Here is an 18948-nt window from a genome sequence, read left to right on the forward strand (position 1 = left end):
GGATGTTGTCATCCTTGTTATTTCTGCTATTATATGCTTTGGAGAGAATATGCTTAATTTTAGATTATTTTCTTTTCAATGTCAAATCCTTATCAACCAAACAAGGGTATACAAGAAAATAAAATTTTAAAGAAAAAAAAGAAAATACCTAGTACTCCTAGCAATGTATTTATTTTGGGTACTACTTTCTTTTTAAGGATTCAAAAGGCAAAATATATGAAAGTTGCTGCTGTAATCGAAATGGTAATGCTGGATTGGTCATTAATTGCAGGTTAGTTATTTTTGTATATGGCTAAAAATCAAATTCCTTACTTTGTAAATATAGTGAGCTTTTTCATTAAATAGAAACAATTTAATAATTAAACACACTTACCCTTTCAGAGGTTAATCATTAATATCTAATTAAAGTTTGGAGCTTTATATTAGAAAAAATATTTTGGTTCATCTCAAAACACATCTCAGAAAATGATTATCTCATAATATGTGTTCTTAATTTTTAAAAATAAGCCTTGTTTTATATCTGACAATAGATTAAAGAAAATATTTTAATATCATAATTATATTTCACAATTTTTTTCATTTTGTAAAAACATGTCATTCATGGACTCTTTTAATTCAAAAATAAACAGTTACCAAACCAACCAGTATATAAACATAGATAAGGATAAAATTATTAAAGGACGCCTGTAAGAAATACCACGCTTTAACTGCTAAAAGACTGCCACAAGTAGACCCAATACCTAAAATTTAAAGCCTTCAGCTTCAATAACAAAAAAGTTCTAGGCATTTCAAAATAGCATTTTATGTACAATGAATATTTTGAAAGATTTCCAATGCTCATAAAAGAAAAAACAATATTAAATTACGTCGACTAGACACAAAATTATAACCTTATCTTTGTCAGAAACTTAGATTGCCTGTAACTGATTACATTTTTATTATAAAAACACCACATTTCATAGTCAAAATCTATGAAAAATATTCAATTTAAATTGCATTTGTAAACGAAAATCATAGCGGAAACAAAGGGGTAAACTAATACAAGCTCAGCTGTGATTGGTTGCTTAGCTGATTCAGCCTTCTGATTGGCTACAGTACACTCGGTACAATGCAAGTTAAACTTAATTTTTTTTAATGATTTTGACTATAAAAATGGGTATTTTTATTGTAAAAATATAATTAGTTACTGGCAATCTAAATTTATGACAAAAATAAGCTTACAATTTTGTTTCTAGACCACGTAGTTTAATTTCAAAATTTCTAACATTAGCATTAAAATTCTTTCAAATTTTCATTGTACATAAAATGTCATTTTAAAATGCCTAGAACTTTTTTGTTATAAAAGCAGAAGGCTTCAAATTTGGGGTATTGGGTCTACTTGTGGCAGTCTTTCAGCAGTTAAAGCGTGGTATTTCTTGCAGGCTTCCTTTAAGGCTCATTCAAAAGTACATAATTTTTAGATATAATCCAATCAAGCATAGAAATAAGACATTTAAGGAAGCCTGCAAGAAATATACCGATATAAATGCTGAAAAATATTCATTTTTATAGTTAAATGAAGTTTAACTTACCTTGTACTGAGAGATCTGTAGTATTTCCAGCCAATCAGAAGGCTGAATCAGCTCAACAACCAATCACAGCTGAGTTTGTATTAGTTTCATTTGTTTCTGGTATGATTTTACGCTTACAAACACAAATTAAACAAATTTTTTCAGAGATTTTGACTATGAAAAGTATTTTTTCCTTGTAAAAAAGTAATCAGTTACCTTCAACCTTAGTTTCTGATGAAGAAAGGTTATAATTTTGTGTCTAGGCGACGTATATGATATTGTAATTTCCAATATAAGCAATGGAAATCTTTCAAAATAAAATGTAATTTTGAAATTCCTAGTATTGTATTTCTTGCAGGGTTCCTTTAAATTAATCTTCTCCCAAATTAAAATTCAAGGTAAATCAAACATAATGTACCATGGATTCTTCAACAATATGTTAAATTGCTTTCATATTCTAAAATAGTTTTTCATTTAAAGCAACAGCTATTATGATTATTTAAACTGTTTTTAACCTATTTTTGAAAGGTATGTCAAAAATATACTCTGTAGAATCATAATGCAACACCAAAAATGAGAATAATTGCCCACATCGATTTTTATTAGGATTTTAAAGCTTATTTTTTACTATGGATTAAATAAATTTTACTGAATCGTGATGTTTCTTTTCTTTGTGGATAAAATACTCAGCTTTTAGAGTGTCTTGCTTCATAAATATTTTATGCTAGTATACAGTAAAGTTGGGTCTTTTGATTTTATCTATCAGAACTAATCAAAAATTAATTCTTTACAATATATCAATGAATTAACATAAAAATGTTTCATGTCTATTATTTTGATTTTGATTTTTTTGATTTGTTAAAGAAACTTGACTTTTCTGCTTTAAAGGAGTGTAACAAAGATGATATTATAATCCTCCATGCCACTGGCAACAGTATGCTTGTCAAAGAGCAGCACCAATTAGCTAATGGACAGTATCACCTTCTTCACCCACAACTGCTCAATGATGAACAAGCTGCCCTTCATATTGTCCTTCTGTCACAAATACTTGTCAAACTAACAAGTATTTTCACAGGGAAAATAGTTACGATTAGTCCTTTTCCCCGACACATAGAGAAATGCTGTGACAACCGGGACCATGCTATTGTTGATGTCACAGGCAACCCTGTCAACATGATCAACTACACTCTTGCTGTCTCCTAGTACATTGCCATGTCACCTGGTCTCAGCCACGAAAATGTTCACTACATTGAATATCCTGCTGTGTTTGGTCATAACTTTGCTGGTGTCAACCTCACCGATGGCGTCCATCTACAGGACAGCGCCACTGAAACACTGTCTAAATTTGTGTTTGGTCTGCTAACCAAACTCAACAAACCAACCTCCAGACTCTACAGAGTCTACAGGTACAACTCTCTTCCCTGCTATCAAAGAAGAATATCTTCAACAGCGACACCATCATCAACACCAACAACGATGCAGAGGATGACAACATCAACATGGAAAAGAGAAATGATAAAGCCATCAAACTTATAAACCAGTAAAACTATATCTCACCGTTTTTACTTTATCTTATCTTGTTTTAATATATGCGTATTTTATCAATATTTTATGTTTATTTTACAGAAAAACCAATAAATTATAGAATAATAATAATAATTTCAGTAGTCAATGTGTTATTTCCTATCATCTGATAACGGGGTAGGGAGTGGCCAAACATCAATTTATTGACGTGGTCATATTTTCTGTCATAGTGGTCATAATAAAAAATTTCTTTTGATTTGCATGCAAACCATCCATAGTAAGTAGAGTATATCAGTGGTTGAAAAGTTTTGGTACTCATCTTAATGAACCAACCAATAAAAATCAATAAAATTTTCTAAAGTTGTTATGCCACAAATTTAAAAACGTTATTATAAAACTTTGAAGTTTGGGGACTAGTGTAATGTCCCTTCCCTTTCTAAATAAAACTGCTGGCGCTAAACATGAAGACCATGTAACTACATAATTTAAAAATAAAGCATTACCAATAGACAGACAAATAGACTACTTGCTAATTCCAATTTAGAATGATTATAAGAACACCACATTATTTAAATATTAACTTTACCTTTCCGCAGTAACGGAGGGGACATTGGGTTGTTTATAACACTAGTCCCCAAAGTTTTACAGTTGTGTGTTCAAAAGTTTTAACTACTAACTTTTATCTACACAAGGGGTAATTTTGTGTATTCTCATTGGGGATGTACATCAATTTATTGACCTTTGTCTTATCCCTTTAAATCCCTGATGTTTGTAATAATCCATAGAAACGATTATTCAGTTACATTAAAACATCAAACATAAAGAGGTTTATATTTAGGTTGAAACCAGTACAGGCGATTATAATATGTCTTTGGGTAATCAAATATTGTTTTTTTAGCCGGAGACAACCGATGAACCTGTTACTGTCTACTTAAATGTTGATTTTAAAACAAACAAAAAGAAACTAAAATCTTGACTTCAACTAGAATTATTTAGGACTAATATCTTTAATTTGTGTTTTTATCTTTTATATAGTCAAAATACATGTAATACATGACTCATCAGAAGTTATTTTGTCTAATCACGTTAATTCTAAGAGATTTTATAATACTTTTAAAATTGTTGGTGAAATACAAAAAATAAGCCTTTTTCTGTAAGAAAATTTGTGCATTTCTTGACTTTCAGGCTTTAGAAAGCTTACTTAAAAAACGTATTTTTACGATTCCTTTGAATTCTGATGTACATTGGGTAATGGTATGATAATACTCATAGAATGATTAAAACTTGATTTGGGGGTGGTGAATTGAATCCCCTGGTTGCCCCTATGTGCACTGTTAATTTTTTATTGACAAGCATTAATGAAGCACAAGATCTCAAGAACAGTATTTTGGGGAAATACTGGTGAACCAAAAAGATATGCAAATCCAAAGAAAATGGAAATGTTAAAAAATTCAATTTTAAAATTTTGATGACCTTTAAGATACTCCTCTTGGTGATAATGCTGAGCAAAATGTTATCAAATGTTTTGACTGACAAATCAATATAAAGTAATTATCGAACATATAAAAAGTAACAGACTTTAAGGGATTGGGCTTTAATGATTAAAACACAACTTCTTCACACTAGAAATATCATTATTTAGAGCAAGTATACACTGTGGTAACAGTGAGGATCTCAAGATGGAAAAAGCAAAGCCAGAAGATCTTGTAATGGTTTGTGGAGAGGCAAGTGTGGAAATAGAAAATCAGTACAACTCAGCAGAAAATGAGGTATAACTTTCAAAATTATTAGAATATTAGCAGATTTTATATAAAACAACCATTATCTCATTAAAAGAACTAATAGAGATATTAAGACATACTTGAAAGCAATGTTGTTGGTTATTAAAATTCAGGGAAGATTAAAGTTATTTATCAATCACTGTTATTTACCATTACAAACAGCTATTAATATGTACCTGTCAAATCCAATGGCCTTTATGAGGTCAAATATGGCTCCTGTGGCCGCCAAGATTGCTGGTTTAAAAATTTTCAAAAAGTATATTTGTGCCATTTAAGAAGTAAGAAAATTTTGTAACTGTATATTTAACACAATTAAATGAGAGGGACAAAAAGTAGGGATTAGAAGGGTTGATGCCAGTCCACACTTTTTGAATTTGTATTGTATAAATTTTTATTTTGGGAGGTTGGGGTGTCCCACCCCCCAAGAAAATAGCTTAAAACAGGACCAGTAGGTATATTTCCTGAAGAGTAGATCCAATTGGTTCATAGGTTACCGAGATCTTAAGGGACGGACGGACGGACAGACAGACCTACAGACATCATTCTACTTTGTATTTTAAATTGAAATACTTCTTTGAAATGTTTCTGTATTCTAGATATCTATGCAAGTTTTGGCTTATCACAACTATCCATCATTTGATCCTACAAATATTCTAAATGGTTATGACATTAGTGTCTACATGGTCAATGACCAAACCTTAAAGGTAATACAAAACTGATGCTTTCCAATAATCAGGCACAGAACCTCTCCCCCCCCCCCTTAGAAAATATATCTAAAATAAGGGGAGGTGGAAAGTATTTTTACACACTTATGGTGTTCTAATTCTGTGGGGCTACCCTGTACCCAACAAAACATAGCCCAGCCTCAGTTTAAATAAAAACACCACTCCCCCCTCCCCTTATTTTAAATTCATTTCTAAACCAGGTTACTAACCTAATCCTTTCCAATTTGGCATCAAGATCAGTCAAACAATGAGATATGCCAGCTATGTCTATTTTTAGTCCTCGATTTTTAACAGGTCGATCTATTGATGCAAATTAGCTAGGAATGGTTATAAACCTGGTTAAGGTTGTCTATAGAAAGGTTTTTCTACAATGCACTACAACAAATTACTATATATTTAGAATTTCACAAACAATATCTTAAACCCAAGAAACATATGGCCAGCTTGCCTTCCTAAAGATGAATCAGTTTTTGAATTATGGTAAGTCATGAAGAAAAAACTTATTGCAAGACCCTAGGATTTCATGTCTCACTTCATTTAAAATTTAACTCAGTATGCCTTGAATTCTTAAGGGAAAGGCTTGTAAAGGGCTAGACGATTGCCAATAATTCTCTAGTATCATGCATTTTTGAAAACTAGAGAGTTTTCTCAAAGAGGAAATGAATTGTTCCCCTCCTCAAAAAATATTTTGTATCCTTATACTAAAGTAACAGGATGTCTATGTGTTTGTGTGTTTGTACCGAAGGATCTCGCTTACCGCTGAACCGATCGGGTTCTCCTTAACAGGGTAGCTTCTCATAAGTCCCGGGAAGGTTTATAACTATTTTGGGGGAGGGTACCACCACGCTATCAGGAGAAATCGCCCCTAGAAAAAAATTACCCCTCCCGAAAAAGAGACTCCAACGAAACATAAACCAATTATTTCTGTAATTAGATATTTAAAAAAAAACATTCAAAGTGCCACTAGAGGCCTCTAGGGGCGTAGCCGCTAGTTGAAAATATTGGAAGAAGCAATTTTATTTTTTAAATGTTTTAAGGAGATTCTTAATGTAAAGTAACCAACTACTGTTTCATTTAAAAAGCTGAATTTGGTAAATCAGTATTAAAATTTAAAAAGTTACATATATTCCAGACAATCACCACTACAGAGTTCAAGAATCTCTTACCATTTTAGTATAGCTAGCGGTTTTCCCCCTAGAGGCATCTACTGCATTTAAAATGTTTTCTTTTCAATTTATGTTAAGATTTAGCTGTTAACAAGAAAATATCCGCTAGGTGGTGCTTTATATTTTATTTTTGATGATCTCTTGGCAGGGATGTGTTATCCTTTTCCCAATATCCAATAGCTATAAACCTTCCAAAAAACTATGAGAAGCCACACTGTAAAGGAGAAGCTAATCCTTTCAGTGGTTAGCAGAATTCTTCAGAACAGACACAGAGAGATGCTTTTACTTAGTTATAAGATAAGAAATTTATTAGGCAATTTGCTTCTTCAGCTCTGAAACTGACTCCAACTTCATCTTATGATTTTTTTAACTTTTTTAACATCAAATTTTTATGTGATCTAATTATCCGATTGATCTAATTTTTGGTATATTGATTCCTGGGACAACAAAGTATAATGTAATAAACGAAGCAACTCTATAATCAAGTCCTAAAAATGTAAGTATGTCCATAAACATTATCCTGTATCAAGCAGTTTTTTAACAAATTTACTCACAATTTTGCTTTGACTCTACAAATTTATATTAGTATTATTCAGTTCTGAAACTATACAAGTGTTAAAGTCCGTTTGTCCTACCGTTTCAGTGCTTCGCTTTTATGGATGTTGTCATCCTTGTTTATATAATTTCAACGTAGTTATAAGACTAGGTAGCAATACAATGAGGCAGTTAAGGGGGGGGGGGGGGTGTTGAACGCCCCCCATCCGTTTTTTTCTATCTCATTTTCTATGTGTGAAAGATAAAGAGCCCAAACTGCTTGACTTTTGAAGTGTGGGTATGAGACATAATTGAGAGTTGAAATTTTTTGAATATCCATCCTGGCGGGCACAGGATGCCAGCAAACCTGGCAGGGTCATCCAGGTAAAGAGCAAAAATATTTTTTGACTTAAACAAAGCATTTTATCTTACCAAAATACTAAAATATCCTCTAGAAGTACATCCTCATATTAAATACAGGTGTTCAAGTCAATTTTGGGTGCAGGTATGATCCTGCAGGTCCTGATCCTGCAGGTCTCCAGAAATCTTTAAAAGGCTCCTGTGGCCGCAATTTTTGACTTAGAGACTTCAAATTTCAAACTTATCTTACATGTCTACATAATGTATTAAAATTTCATAAAGATACGCCGCTGTTTTCTTGTTTGCCAAGTACAGCTGCGGCCGCTGAAATTATATTTTGATATTTCAAATATAAAATTTATATAAAGATAAACATTTTCTGCCAAAAAAATTTTATTCTGCATATTTTAAATTCGTATTATTGACAAAAAAAATACCTCACTGTCTACAAAGGGTTGAATCTCATAGGTTATTTAAAATAATAATATTCTTTTTTATTGTGTTGGACAATAAATAAGCAAACCACACCCTGCCTTAACCATTTAAAGGATAAAAAAAATTTACCATCAAAACGGACAATGGAGCGTTCAAATAGGACCTAGATCCGAGTAGAATCCATTAAGCATGAAATCTTAGCTGCTTCTTCTTGGCAGATATTTCATTTTTAAGATTGAAGGTGAAAAACACTTAATTCGCCAAATATACAAGGTTACTCTACTTTTAATACAGGAAGAAAAATGTGTTTTTGTAAATTGTGCTCAATAGGATACTTTTGTGACACAAAAAAATCTTTTTTATGCGAAATCAATGAAGCAGTTGTGATTTGACTCGAATTTAGTTAACTTGTCTTTGTGTTTTAATTGTTTTCTTTTTAATCTCATAAATTTGGGTATAGAATTCTTTACATATTAAAATAGAGAAAATTAGGGACACACTCTCTAAATCAGCCAATAGAATAACCATGGAAGAATAATCTGGCTAAGTTATTGGTAGAAATGTGTAAAGAATTTGGCAGAAAAGAGAAAATTTTTGTTTTTCTTAAGACAATGTTAGCTTTTTAGAAATCATATTGTTGAAATATTACTTTGCTGTATTACTGGAATGGATTATACATAAAACAAGGATGACAACATCCATAAGTAGCAAAGCACAAAAAATAATGTATGGGAATAGATTTATTGGAGAAATAAATAAACCACATATTTTGTATAATGATGAAGGTCAAAGAAAATTACATAAAAGATGCTCATAATAATGGTAAAAATTATTTTGATACTGATATCCCAAAAAAAGTTTTAAAATTGGACCAAAAACACCAAAGATATAGGAAATTATGTAAAACATATAAAAATAGCCAAAAATCTGCTAAAAGGCAGTTTGACTGCCATGGTTGTTTTCTTAAAACGACAGGAAATTTAATTTTGATATCTGAAACTGAAATAATTTTGGAAATCGGACAATAAACACCAAAGGTATGGAGAAAAATGTGAAAAATACAAAAATAGCCTAAAACCTGCTTAAACGCAGACTGACCGCCATAGTTGTTTTCTTTAAACGACAGGTAATTTAATTTTGATATCTAAAACTAAAAAAATTTTGGAAATCGGACCATAAACACCAAAGATATGGAGAAAAATGTGAAAAATATAAAAAATAGCCTAAAACCTGCTAAAAAGCGGTCCAATCGCCATTGATGTTTTATAGTTAATTGTGCTCCTTAATAATGGGAATGTTGTCAAAAAATTTCAGCCTTTTATCTTTTATAGGAGCCGAGAAAATCACGTTTCCCCCAAACTAAGACGGACAGACGGACATTTCAAATTATAGAGTAGCTTCGCTACTAAAAAATAAACAAAGTTGTTTGTCTGCTAGAATTTCTATTTTAAGCTGATGAATTATAGGACCAGAGATAGTATAGATGATTATAGTGCTAAGATATGACTCTACAGGTTATCTGATTACTTGACTGTATAGTTAATATTTCTATATAATTCTAATAAACTGACAAGTAATAATTTGTAATCAATCTGTTTCTATTAAAATTTCTGAATTAAATTCATTAATAAAATGGACGACCAATTATTAAGGTACTTAATAATAAAAAATGGAGTTAAAGAGTCTTCTAAGTGATACTATACTTTCACAAGACTTTAGCTGGGATAATGATCCTGAAACTGGTATGTTTATTATTTAATGGCAATAAGCCCTAGCCTACAAAATCTACAAGTTCTTGTTTCTGATATGGTTGAACCAAACAGCAACTTTCAATTTATATTTGATCTAAGTAAGTTAAATTTTATTGGATAGTGTCTGATGACAAAGATTTGATTGCTTTAGTTCCTCAGACAACCAGAAGTTCATTTCTCTGTCCTCATTGTTTGGTACCATTTCACCAAATTCACTCAAGATCTCAATCATGATAAACATTGCCACAGTACAGCAAAGGCAATCTTATAGTTAAAGAACCCTTTGCTTAAGTGTTTTTGTTTCAAAAGGTTATCATGGTACAACTTTTAAAGGTAAAGCTTTCATTAATAAATATGAATTTCTAGGAGAAATTTAATCAATCTGAACTTGAAAAAGCCGAGGTTTAAGTCAAGTTTGAACTGTACATTGATTGTAAATAAAGCTTTGAAAAAGTAATTAATGCTAGTTTAAGCTCAAAACCCGCTGACATCTGAAGATATGAGAGCCTGGTTGATAATTTTAACATGTTTAGGCAAATTGGATTCTTAGTCACTTCCTGAGTGATTTGTGTTAGACCCTAAGCTTCCCTGTATACAATAACTAGGACTAGGGATTTGTATAAAAAAGGCAGGATTAAGTTTCCATTTTCATTTAAAAGAGTACTTTAAGAAGTAATAGAAAATTAGCTCCATGGATTATCATACAGTATTCAAAAGTTTTTTTTTGTATGTATGATCCATTTGAGTAATACAGCAAAGAAATTTCAACAATTTGAAATGCAACTTTTCATAGTTGACTTATTATATATGTTTTGTTATATGCTTTACTTTAAACAAGGGAAGAAAGAAATTCTTTCAGAATGTTATTTACCTTTTCAAAGCTTTACTCTAAGGGGCGTCGTAGCTCAGTGGTAATGCACTGACTTATGGTGATGAGAGTTCGAGTTCTAGTCCCCATGTGGCAACTCAAATTTCTCAGTTAAATAACGCAACTTCCCCTGGTTGTGTAAGAAGGGGATTATTGAGTAAGTTTGGGTACTTAATAGTCAAGTACATAATATCAGTACTACCCTTATCCCAAGCTCCTCTGTGGAGAGCGTCATTCATTACGGTGACTTAATTTGGGACACCTGCCATACTCTGCAAGGGTGAGGTAATAATGAGTAGCTCTCATGAGATAGTGGGTCAAGTCATAATGTCCTTGAATGTGGAGCTTGATAGCCCTAGTGCCTATACAAAAGTGTCTCAGCCTACTCCATGACTACTTAGGTCCAAACCCTAAGAGACTATGGCTAATCAATCAATCAAAGCTTTACTCTAAAAAATGCAACTATTTTTATCTGACACATTTTGCACACTAAATGAAAAATCTATCTCTTCCATGCAAAAATCTGTACACATCAACCAATGAATTAGCCAGATTTCCCTTCCCCAGTTATCATATTGGTTGATCTAGAGAGTGTGTTTCTAGATTATCTCTATTTTTAGCACATACACAATTTGTAAATAATTCTATACCCGAATGTTTGAGAATAAAAAGAAAACAATTAAAACACAAAGACTAGTTAACCAAATTTGAGTCAAATCTCAACTGCTTCATTGATTTCACATTAATAAGATTTTATTTGTGTCACAAAAGTATCCTTTTGAGCACAATTTACAGAAACACATTTTTTCTTCCTGTATTAAAAGTAGAGTTACCTTGTATATTGGGTAAATTAGGTGTTTTTCACCTTCAATCTTAAAAATGAAATATCTGCCAAGAAGGAACAGCTAGGATTTCATGCTCAATGGATTCTACTTAGCTCTAGGTCCTATTTGAACGCTGCATTGTCCGTTTTGATGGTAAATTTTTTTTATCCTTTAAATGGTTAAGGCAGGGTGTGAAACAAAAGCGCGTTTTGCTCTATCTGTGAGATATTATGAATGAGATAATGTTAAGATTTGATATTAAGATGAGAAAAATTTACGTTCACAGTCCCTTTAATTAGTGTATTTCCTGCAGGCTTCATTACATTCATTAAAAATAATCTTTGTGACTGATTACATTTGTTTTGTACAGGGACCCTATTCTTTTAAAGAAAGGGAGAATTGCTGGATGGGATTCCCCTGATGTTAATACAAGAAATATTGGTGGTCTTGCTTCAAAATCTTTTACAGAATATGAAAAGTCTACTTTTTTCCAAAAAGAAGCTCTAATGGAAAAACTGAATGAATGTAAAGACGATGATATAATGGACACAGATACATATTATCCACCAAAGGGGGCTTGTTTCAGGTTAAATTTCAAAACATTTAATTATTTTCAAATTAGATTATTTAGCGGGCTCAATTTCCTACTTTTGCATAAAAGGTTGTTAACTTTTATTTTGATTTAGAGACCCTACTACAATGAGTTGTCCAAACTTTGGAATATCTGGATCTGGACTCATGAGACCATATTCAGATATAAGATTGGTAAGATTAAAACTATTTGAATTTTAAAAATAGACTGAACAAAAAATAGGAATGTTATTTAATTATATATATCAGGAAAATCAATTTGCAGAAACGTCAGGTTATGCAGATCCACATGGTTTTGATTAGATAGCTGTTTCTTGAGATATTTACTAAAGTAACAGTCTCTTTTTTTGTTCTTATTATCTTATTATATTTCCCTTTACAATCTTATTAAAAATACTATATAAATTTTAATTATTACAGCATATATTACAAAAAATAACTGGTCTTAAAAATGATCTACCCCGGCCCCCCCCCCCCCCCCGGCCCTCTAATAAAATTGTAGCCCCATTTTCTGTGTGTGTGATCTTTATATACATGTGTAATGGTGTTTGTTGTGGTCAATTAGATCAAAGAACATTTATTGACATGCAACAGGCTAAAAATAAATATCAAAAATGTCTAAATTCCACCTAGTATTATTTTAATTGAATTTTACTTAAGCCAAAAAATCACATAATAAAATTGATTTTAGCATAGGGTTTATTAAGAGTTTTATCTTCAGCATAAAATTCTGCGTCCATAGACACATTAATCAGCTTCCTAGTTCTCATACAAGTAATTTGAGGCCAAAAAGTATGTATCAAGAACTTAAAGGAAGTGTAAAGATAAAAATTTCTCATCATATTATCAAATCTTAACATTTTCTAAGCACCTTTCAATAAACTGATCAACAAAAACGTCCTATTAACAAAAATATCAAGGAGTTAAGCCCTGATTTTTCGGTATTTTGGGAGGGAAAACTGGAAAAACAGGGAAAATCTGAATGTTTTTCTGTATTAAAATGTTTGTAGGGATATTTAAATTGTCACATATAGTTTAAACTATTTACTTACTGTTAAGCATTTATTTTATGACATAAAATTGTTGATTCATGCTGTAATAACGTAGAAATTAAGTAATAAAGATTTATTTTAAATTCATATTATTGACAAAAAAATACCTCACTGTTTACAATGGGTTGAATCTCAGAATTTATTTGAAATGATAATATCCTTTTTTATTGTGTAGGACAATAAATAACCCACTTTGGAGAATTAGTTTACACTTTTATCAGACTGTTTATAAAGAAATATTGCACCTATATTATTTACAAAGAAGGTGTATCAACTTTTTTTTTATAGCTAGCCGGTTCTTTTAGTAAGTAGTAGATGTAAAATTTCTCATAGAATTCAGATATGCAATCGGTTTTTTTGTAGACCTCTTATTTTTTAAGTAATTTAGGTTTAAAAAAAAAAAATTAAGTTGATTTTAAGGTACTAAAATGCAACAAAAAAAAGAAAAAAATGGCCATTATGAACAAAAATAGTAAGATCTTTAATTTGACACCTTACTTTTTCAATTCTGTCAGGTAATTATTGAAAAAATCGATTTTTTTAAACCCACGAGAATAAAAACTTTGACATTAATTTTATTATTTCACAGGTAAAAAAATATGGGTTCATATATACCTTTAGAATCAGAAAAATATTACGAATTCATTGTAAGCAAAATTGAAAAAAAAAGTTTACAATATAGTATATAAACTACAATAAAAGGAATTATATGAAAATATCATATTATATTGTACATGCAACGTCTTAACTCTTGAATTGACTATAAAAATGGGAAGGGGGTATAGAGGGGGTAAAGAGGGGGTAAAAAAGGGAAGACAATAGTGTTGCCAGAACAAAAAATACAATTGGCCATTTTTATATTTTTTAATTTTTTTACTTTTTTTCAATTTTGCTTACAATGGATTCGTAATATTTTTCTGATTCTAAAGGTATATATGAACCCATGTTTTTTATGTCTGTTTGAGAAAATATTTAGGTCTAAAGTTTTTATTAAACCGAGGTTAAAAAAATAGATTTTTTCCATAATTACTCAACAGAATTTTAAAAGTAAGGTGTCAAATTAAAGATCTTACTATTTTTGTTCTTACTGGCCATTTTCTTCTTTTATTTTGTTGCGTTTTAGTACCTTAAAACCGACTTAATTATTTTTTAAAAAAACTTAAATTACTTTAAAAATAAGAGGTCTACAAAAAAACCGATTGCATAACTGAATTCTATGAAAAATTTTACATCTACTACTTACTAAAAGAACCGGCTAGCTATAAACAAAAAAGTTGATACACCTTCTTTGTAATTAAAGGTGGGCGAGAGATGGGCCATCTAAAGTTACTTGGATACTAATAAAAAAACCTGCTTTGTTATTGTATTTGGTTTTCAATAAAAAATATTGCTTAATTTATCAATTTCTAAGTAACTATATATTGATTGAAAGCAAGGATTATGTTAAAAGTAGGCTTAACCGTTAGGAAAAATAGAGAACTATGTAAAAAAGTTTAGTTTTAGCTATAGAAGGTATAAAAGACAATTAACTGCACATTTATATAGGACGGAATTTTTTCCCCTAATCTTGGACGTAGTAAAAATCGGCGGAAAAAGCCGTTTTTTAAGGAAATGAGAGCCCGTTTTGATCTAACTTTGAGAAAATGTGAATGAGATACTGTTAAGGTTTGATAATCTGATGAGAATTTTTTTAATTTACAATCCCTTTAAAATCTATGATTTTTGCTTTAAACTGTTTTTAAAGTATTTTTGAATGGGGGGTCAAAAATATACTTTGCCACATAAGTAAGACGAATGGTTAACGGACCCAACATGTAAAATCCTCAGACAGAAAAACTCAAGGCATCAAATTTTTAAATTTATTCAACGTTTCGAGGGCAAAACTGCCCTCATCATCAGGAACTAAACAAAAAAATAGCAATTAAAATTTATCAAAATATGCATTTTAAGTCAATTATTACTTAATATATGTTTTATAGGCATTTTTACATATAAAAAAAAAGAATTAAAATTCCCTATGGTTACACATTGATAACAAATAAAGTGAATAAATAGGATATATGTTTATACAAGGTTAATTAAATGCAAAGTAGGGCAGTTTAAATAACAAAATAGAATTAAATTTGAAATAAAATCTTACTTTTTTTCGTCCATGTAGATTATTAACAAAACACAAATTGAAACTGGCAAATTTTTGATTGATTTTTTGTAAATTTTTTGAAAGTTGGACGGTCAAATTAAACAAGTTATTAAATCATTTGCTCTAGAAAAAACTTCAGTATAGGTGCAGCTTTGCAGATCAGTCTTTAAGTAAAAGTTTGACCAAGAAAATTTTTTTAAAAAAGATGAGCAAATGTAACAAAACAAAACAAAACAAAAAAAAAATTTTTATTGCAACTAGCAAAAAGGTACATAAAATTGTCATGAATTTATATTTAAAATATGTTCAACTGTCTTTTTTTTCTCTGATATCCAACAGAGTTTTATCTTTTTTGTGGAGTTTTTCAAAAGGGGTAAAAACCATGTCTGACCATGAATGGTTTCTACTGTTAAAATGTTTGGCAACTGGCTTTGAAATTTTTTTGTTTAAAATATCCGAAGAATGAGCATTAAATCTAACAGAGGCAGCATTAGAAGTTTGTCCAACATATTGCATTGGACATTGTTTACACTGAATAGAATAAATTACAAAATTATCTGAACATTTAATATTTGACTTGATTGGGTACTTTGTTTGAGAAAAACTGGCAACATGTTCAGAAATATTTTGACTACGATTACACAGGTTACAACCAATATCTCTTATGCTACATTTAAAGAATCCATTTCTTTCTCTTAAATTGTATCTCTGAGTAGGATATAACTTGGCTCGAATTAGGTGTTCACCTAAATTTCTTGCTCTTTTATATCCTATCATTGGCATCAGAGGAAAAGTTTTTTTAAAAACTGGATCTTTACTTGCTAAAGAGAAATGTTTTTTCATAGAATTAGATACAGAATCAATACGAGGGTCATATGTTAAACAAAACACAGGTCTACTGTTACTTTTTACATGAACAACTTTTTGTAAGGCTTGTGTGCGAGAAATAATCTTTACTTTCTCAAAAGCATGTTTTATAACTTTAGAGTTATATCCACGAATTAATAAATTACATTCAAGTTCTTTTAATCTAATTACAAATTATCATTTGAAGAACAAATTCATTTTAATCTATAGGCTAAGCTGTAAGGAATATTTTTTGTAACAAATGGTGCATGTGCACTTTGAGGCTTTAAATAGGTTACACGATCTGATCCCTTTACAAAAAGGTCAGTTTCAAATTTATTATTTTCATTTATCCAAATATTACAGTCTAAAAAATCAACAGATCTGGGCCTAATATTTAAAATAGGAAAATTTTCAACAATAAATTGGCCATTTTTCCATTTTGTTTTTACAATTTTATCTTTTAAACGATATTCACATGTAAATTTAATAATGTTATGAAATGTACTTATATATTTTAAAAAATCAAGAAGTTCATCCTCTGTTCCTACAAACAAACAAAGAATGTCATCAATAAAGCGTTTCCACCTAGAGGGGGGACGGCCTTTCCAATCTGTGAGTAATTGGGATTCAAGTTTTCCCATGAAAATATTGGCATATGTTGGTGCCACTTTTGTTCCAATGGCTGTCCCCCACTCTTGCAAATAATACAATCCATTAAATATGAACGAGTTGAATTTTAGAACAAAAGATAGTAACATAATTAAAAAAGGAATAGATACATTACAATCACCATATTTCTTATCACTTAAAGCTTCTTTAAAAGCTTGTATCCCTTCATTGATAGGAATTGAAGGATAAAGTGCCTCGACATCAATACTGACCAATATAGCCTGTTCTGATTGGTCCATATTTTCATTTTGCTGATCAAGAAAACGTAGTAAATCAGGGGTATCTAAAATGTGGCTATCAAGCATTGGGGGAATATGTTTGGCTTTAAAATCTAAATAGCTACTTAGATTTTCAGTATTGCTGGAACACCCACTTATCACTAATCTAGTGGGCGGAATTTTTTTACCTTCTGCTACACCTTTGTGTACTTTGATTAAGCCATAACCTCGCGCTTCTGCTGGTTGGTCAGGCAAAAGTTGGTCAGCCAGCTTTTTGTCAATAGTCTCGTCTACAACAGCATCCTCTAAGGCCTCCTTGATTCTGTTGTAGTGTACTTTCACCATTACTTGATCTATTTGTCTATAAACAGACAAAACAGATCCATCCTGATTGGTTATTTTTGAGCTGAGGTGTTCACCTCCAATCGCTGAAATATAATCATTTCTATTTACTATAGTGGATGCACCACCTTTATCAGCTCTTAAACAAACAATGTGACCCGATTTTTGTTTGTCAATTAAATTTTTTAAGGCAATTTCTTCCCCTTTTGATACATTGGGAAAGACTTTCTTTTTTTGATTAAACATTAAATCACTTTCAATTCCATACAGAAAATTAGACAAAGTTTTAGTTGGCTGACATGAAGGTAGATTAAATTTTTTAACAGGATTGCTAAATTCTGGTATATTATTTGTATCAGAATTTTCACTAAAAATATCGGGATTTAAATCAATGGCTTCCCTCCATCTCATTGACCTAGAGAATCTCTTAACATCATAACTTAAGCTGGTAATATTCAGCTTTTTTGGCAAAGGAGCGAAATTTAAATGTTTGTTGAAAAGCAAAATTTCATCTGATGTTAAAACATGGTCAGAATAATTAATGACCAAATCATCTAAAGGTTTTTGACTTAACCTTTTCATTTTTCTCCTATATTTGGAACGTTTTATAAATCTGCGATTACGTTTTTAGTTGTGTTATTGTCAGACTCAGCAGGTTTTATTTCATTGCTAATAAAATCTTGTTTATTCACATTTTGTAGATTAAAAAGTTTTGCCTTATACTTGTTTTTTTCACTTAGAAGAAACTTAGATAATCTAATATCTAATTCTTTTTTTACAATAACAATTTCAGAGCTTTCAAGATAAAGATAAACTTCACTACTTAGATTTAAAAATTTCTTATAAAGTTCACATTCCAATATGTGATGCTCTTTTATAGACAACTTTAATTGTTCAGTTTGTACACTGGTAAAAAGACTTTTCATTTTATTTTGGGCTTTAGAAGAAAATCTTTTATTGACGTTTGATTTGATTTCAAATGTTTTTGGAAAGACTTTTTTAACTAAACAGTCTTTTAAAAAATTAATCAGCGACTTAGTTTGGGAATAATTTTTGAGACAATCTACTGTTCTAAGATATTTCTTTTTAAGAATGTTATCAATGGTTAGCCAAACAGAACTAAAATCCTGAATATTTTGAGGTTGGGGGCTGTGATCGAAACCGAATGGTCTGCTGCGTCTGGTCGCCCATGGGGTTGTTTTGAGAGGCTGACATCATGGTGGGGGGCGACTCTAAAATCACAGTTACACAAGGATGTTCTTCACACGGATCACATACGTGATACACTGGGCCGTCACAGGGTTGGTTGATAAGTAAGACGAATGGTTAACGGACCCAACATGTAAAATCCTCAGACAGAAAAACTCAAGGCATCAAATTTTTAAATTTATTCAACGTTTCGAGGGCAAAACTGCCCTCATCATCAGGAACTAAACAAAAAAATAGCAATTAAAATTTATCAAAATATGCATTTTAAGTCAATTATTACTTAATATATGTTTTATAGGCATTTTTACATATAAAAAAAAAGAATTAAAATTCCCTATGGTTACACATTGATAACAAATA

The 18948-nt window shown here is 30.7% G+C and overlaps 1 protein-coding gene across 1 annotated transcript in view; it reads left to right on the top strand.

Annotated features, from left to right (window-relative positions):
• LOC145331146 (uncharacterized) overlaps nt 1-18948 on the top strand; it is a 40437-nt gene that overhangs the window by 3668 nt on the left and 17821 nt on the right. Inside the window, exons 5-10 of the mRNA XM_080175771.1 lie at nt 198-271; nt 4717-4843; nt 5452-5559; nt 5981-6060; nt 11889-12104; nt 12205-12283. Coding sequence (XP_080031897.1) covers nt 198-271; nt 4717-4843; nt 5452-5559; nt 5981-6060; nt 11889-12104; nt 12205-12283 — 684 coding nt within the window. The remainder of the gene's footprint in view (nt 1-197; nt 272-4716; nt 4844-5451; nt 5560-5980; nt 6061-11888; nt 12105-12204; nt 12284-18948) is intronic.

Source organism: Acartia tonsa, chromosome 11 (assembly GCF_053477335.1).
Source record: "Acartia tonsa isolate MP-2025a chromosome 11, ASM5347733v1, whole genome shotgun sequence".
Taxonomy (NCBI): domain Eukaryota; kingdom Metazoa; phylum Arthropoda; class Copepoda; order Calanoida; family Acartiidae; genus Acartia; species Acartia tonsa.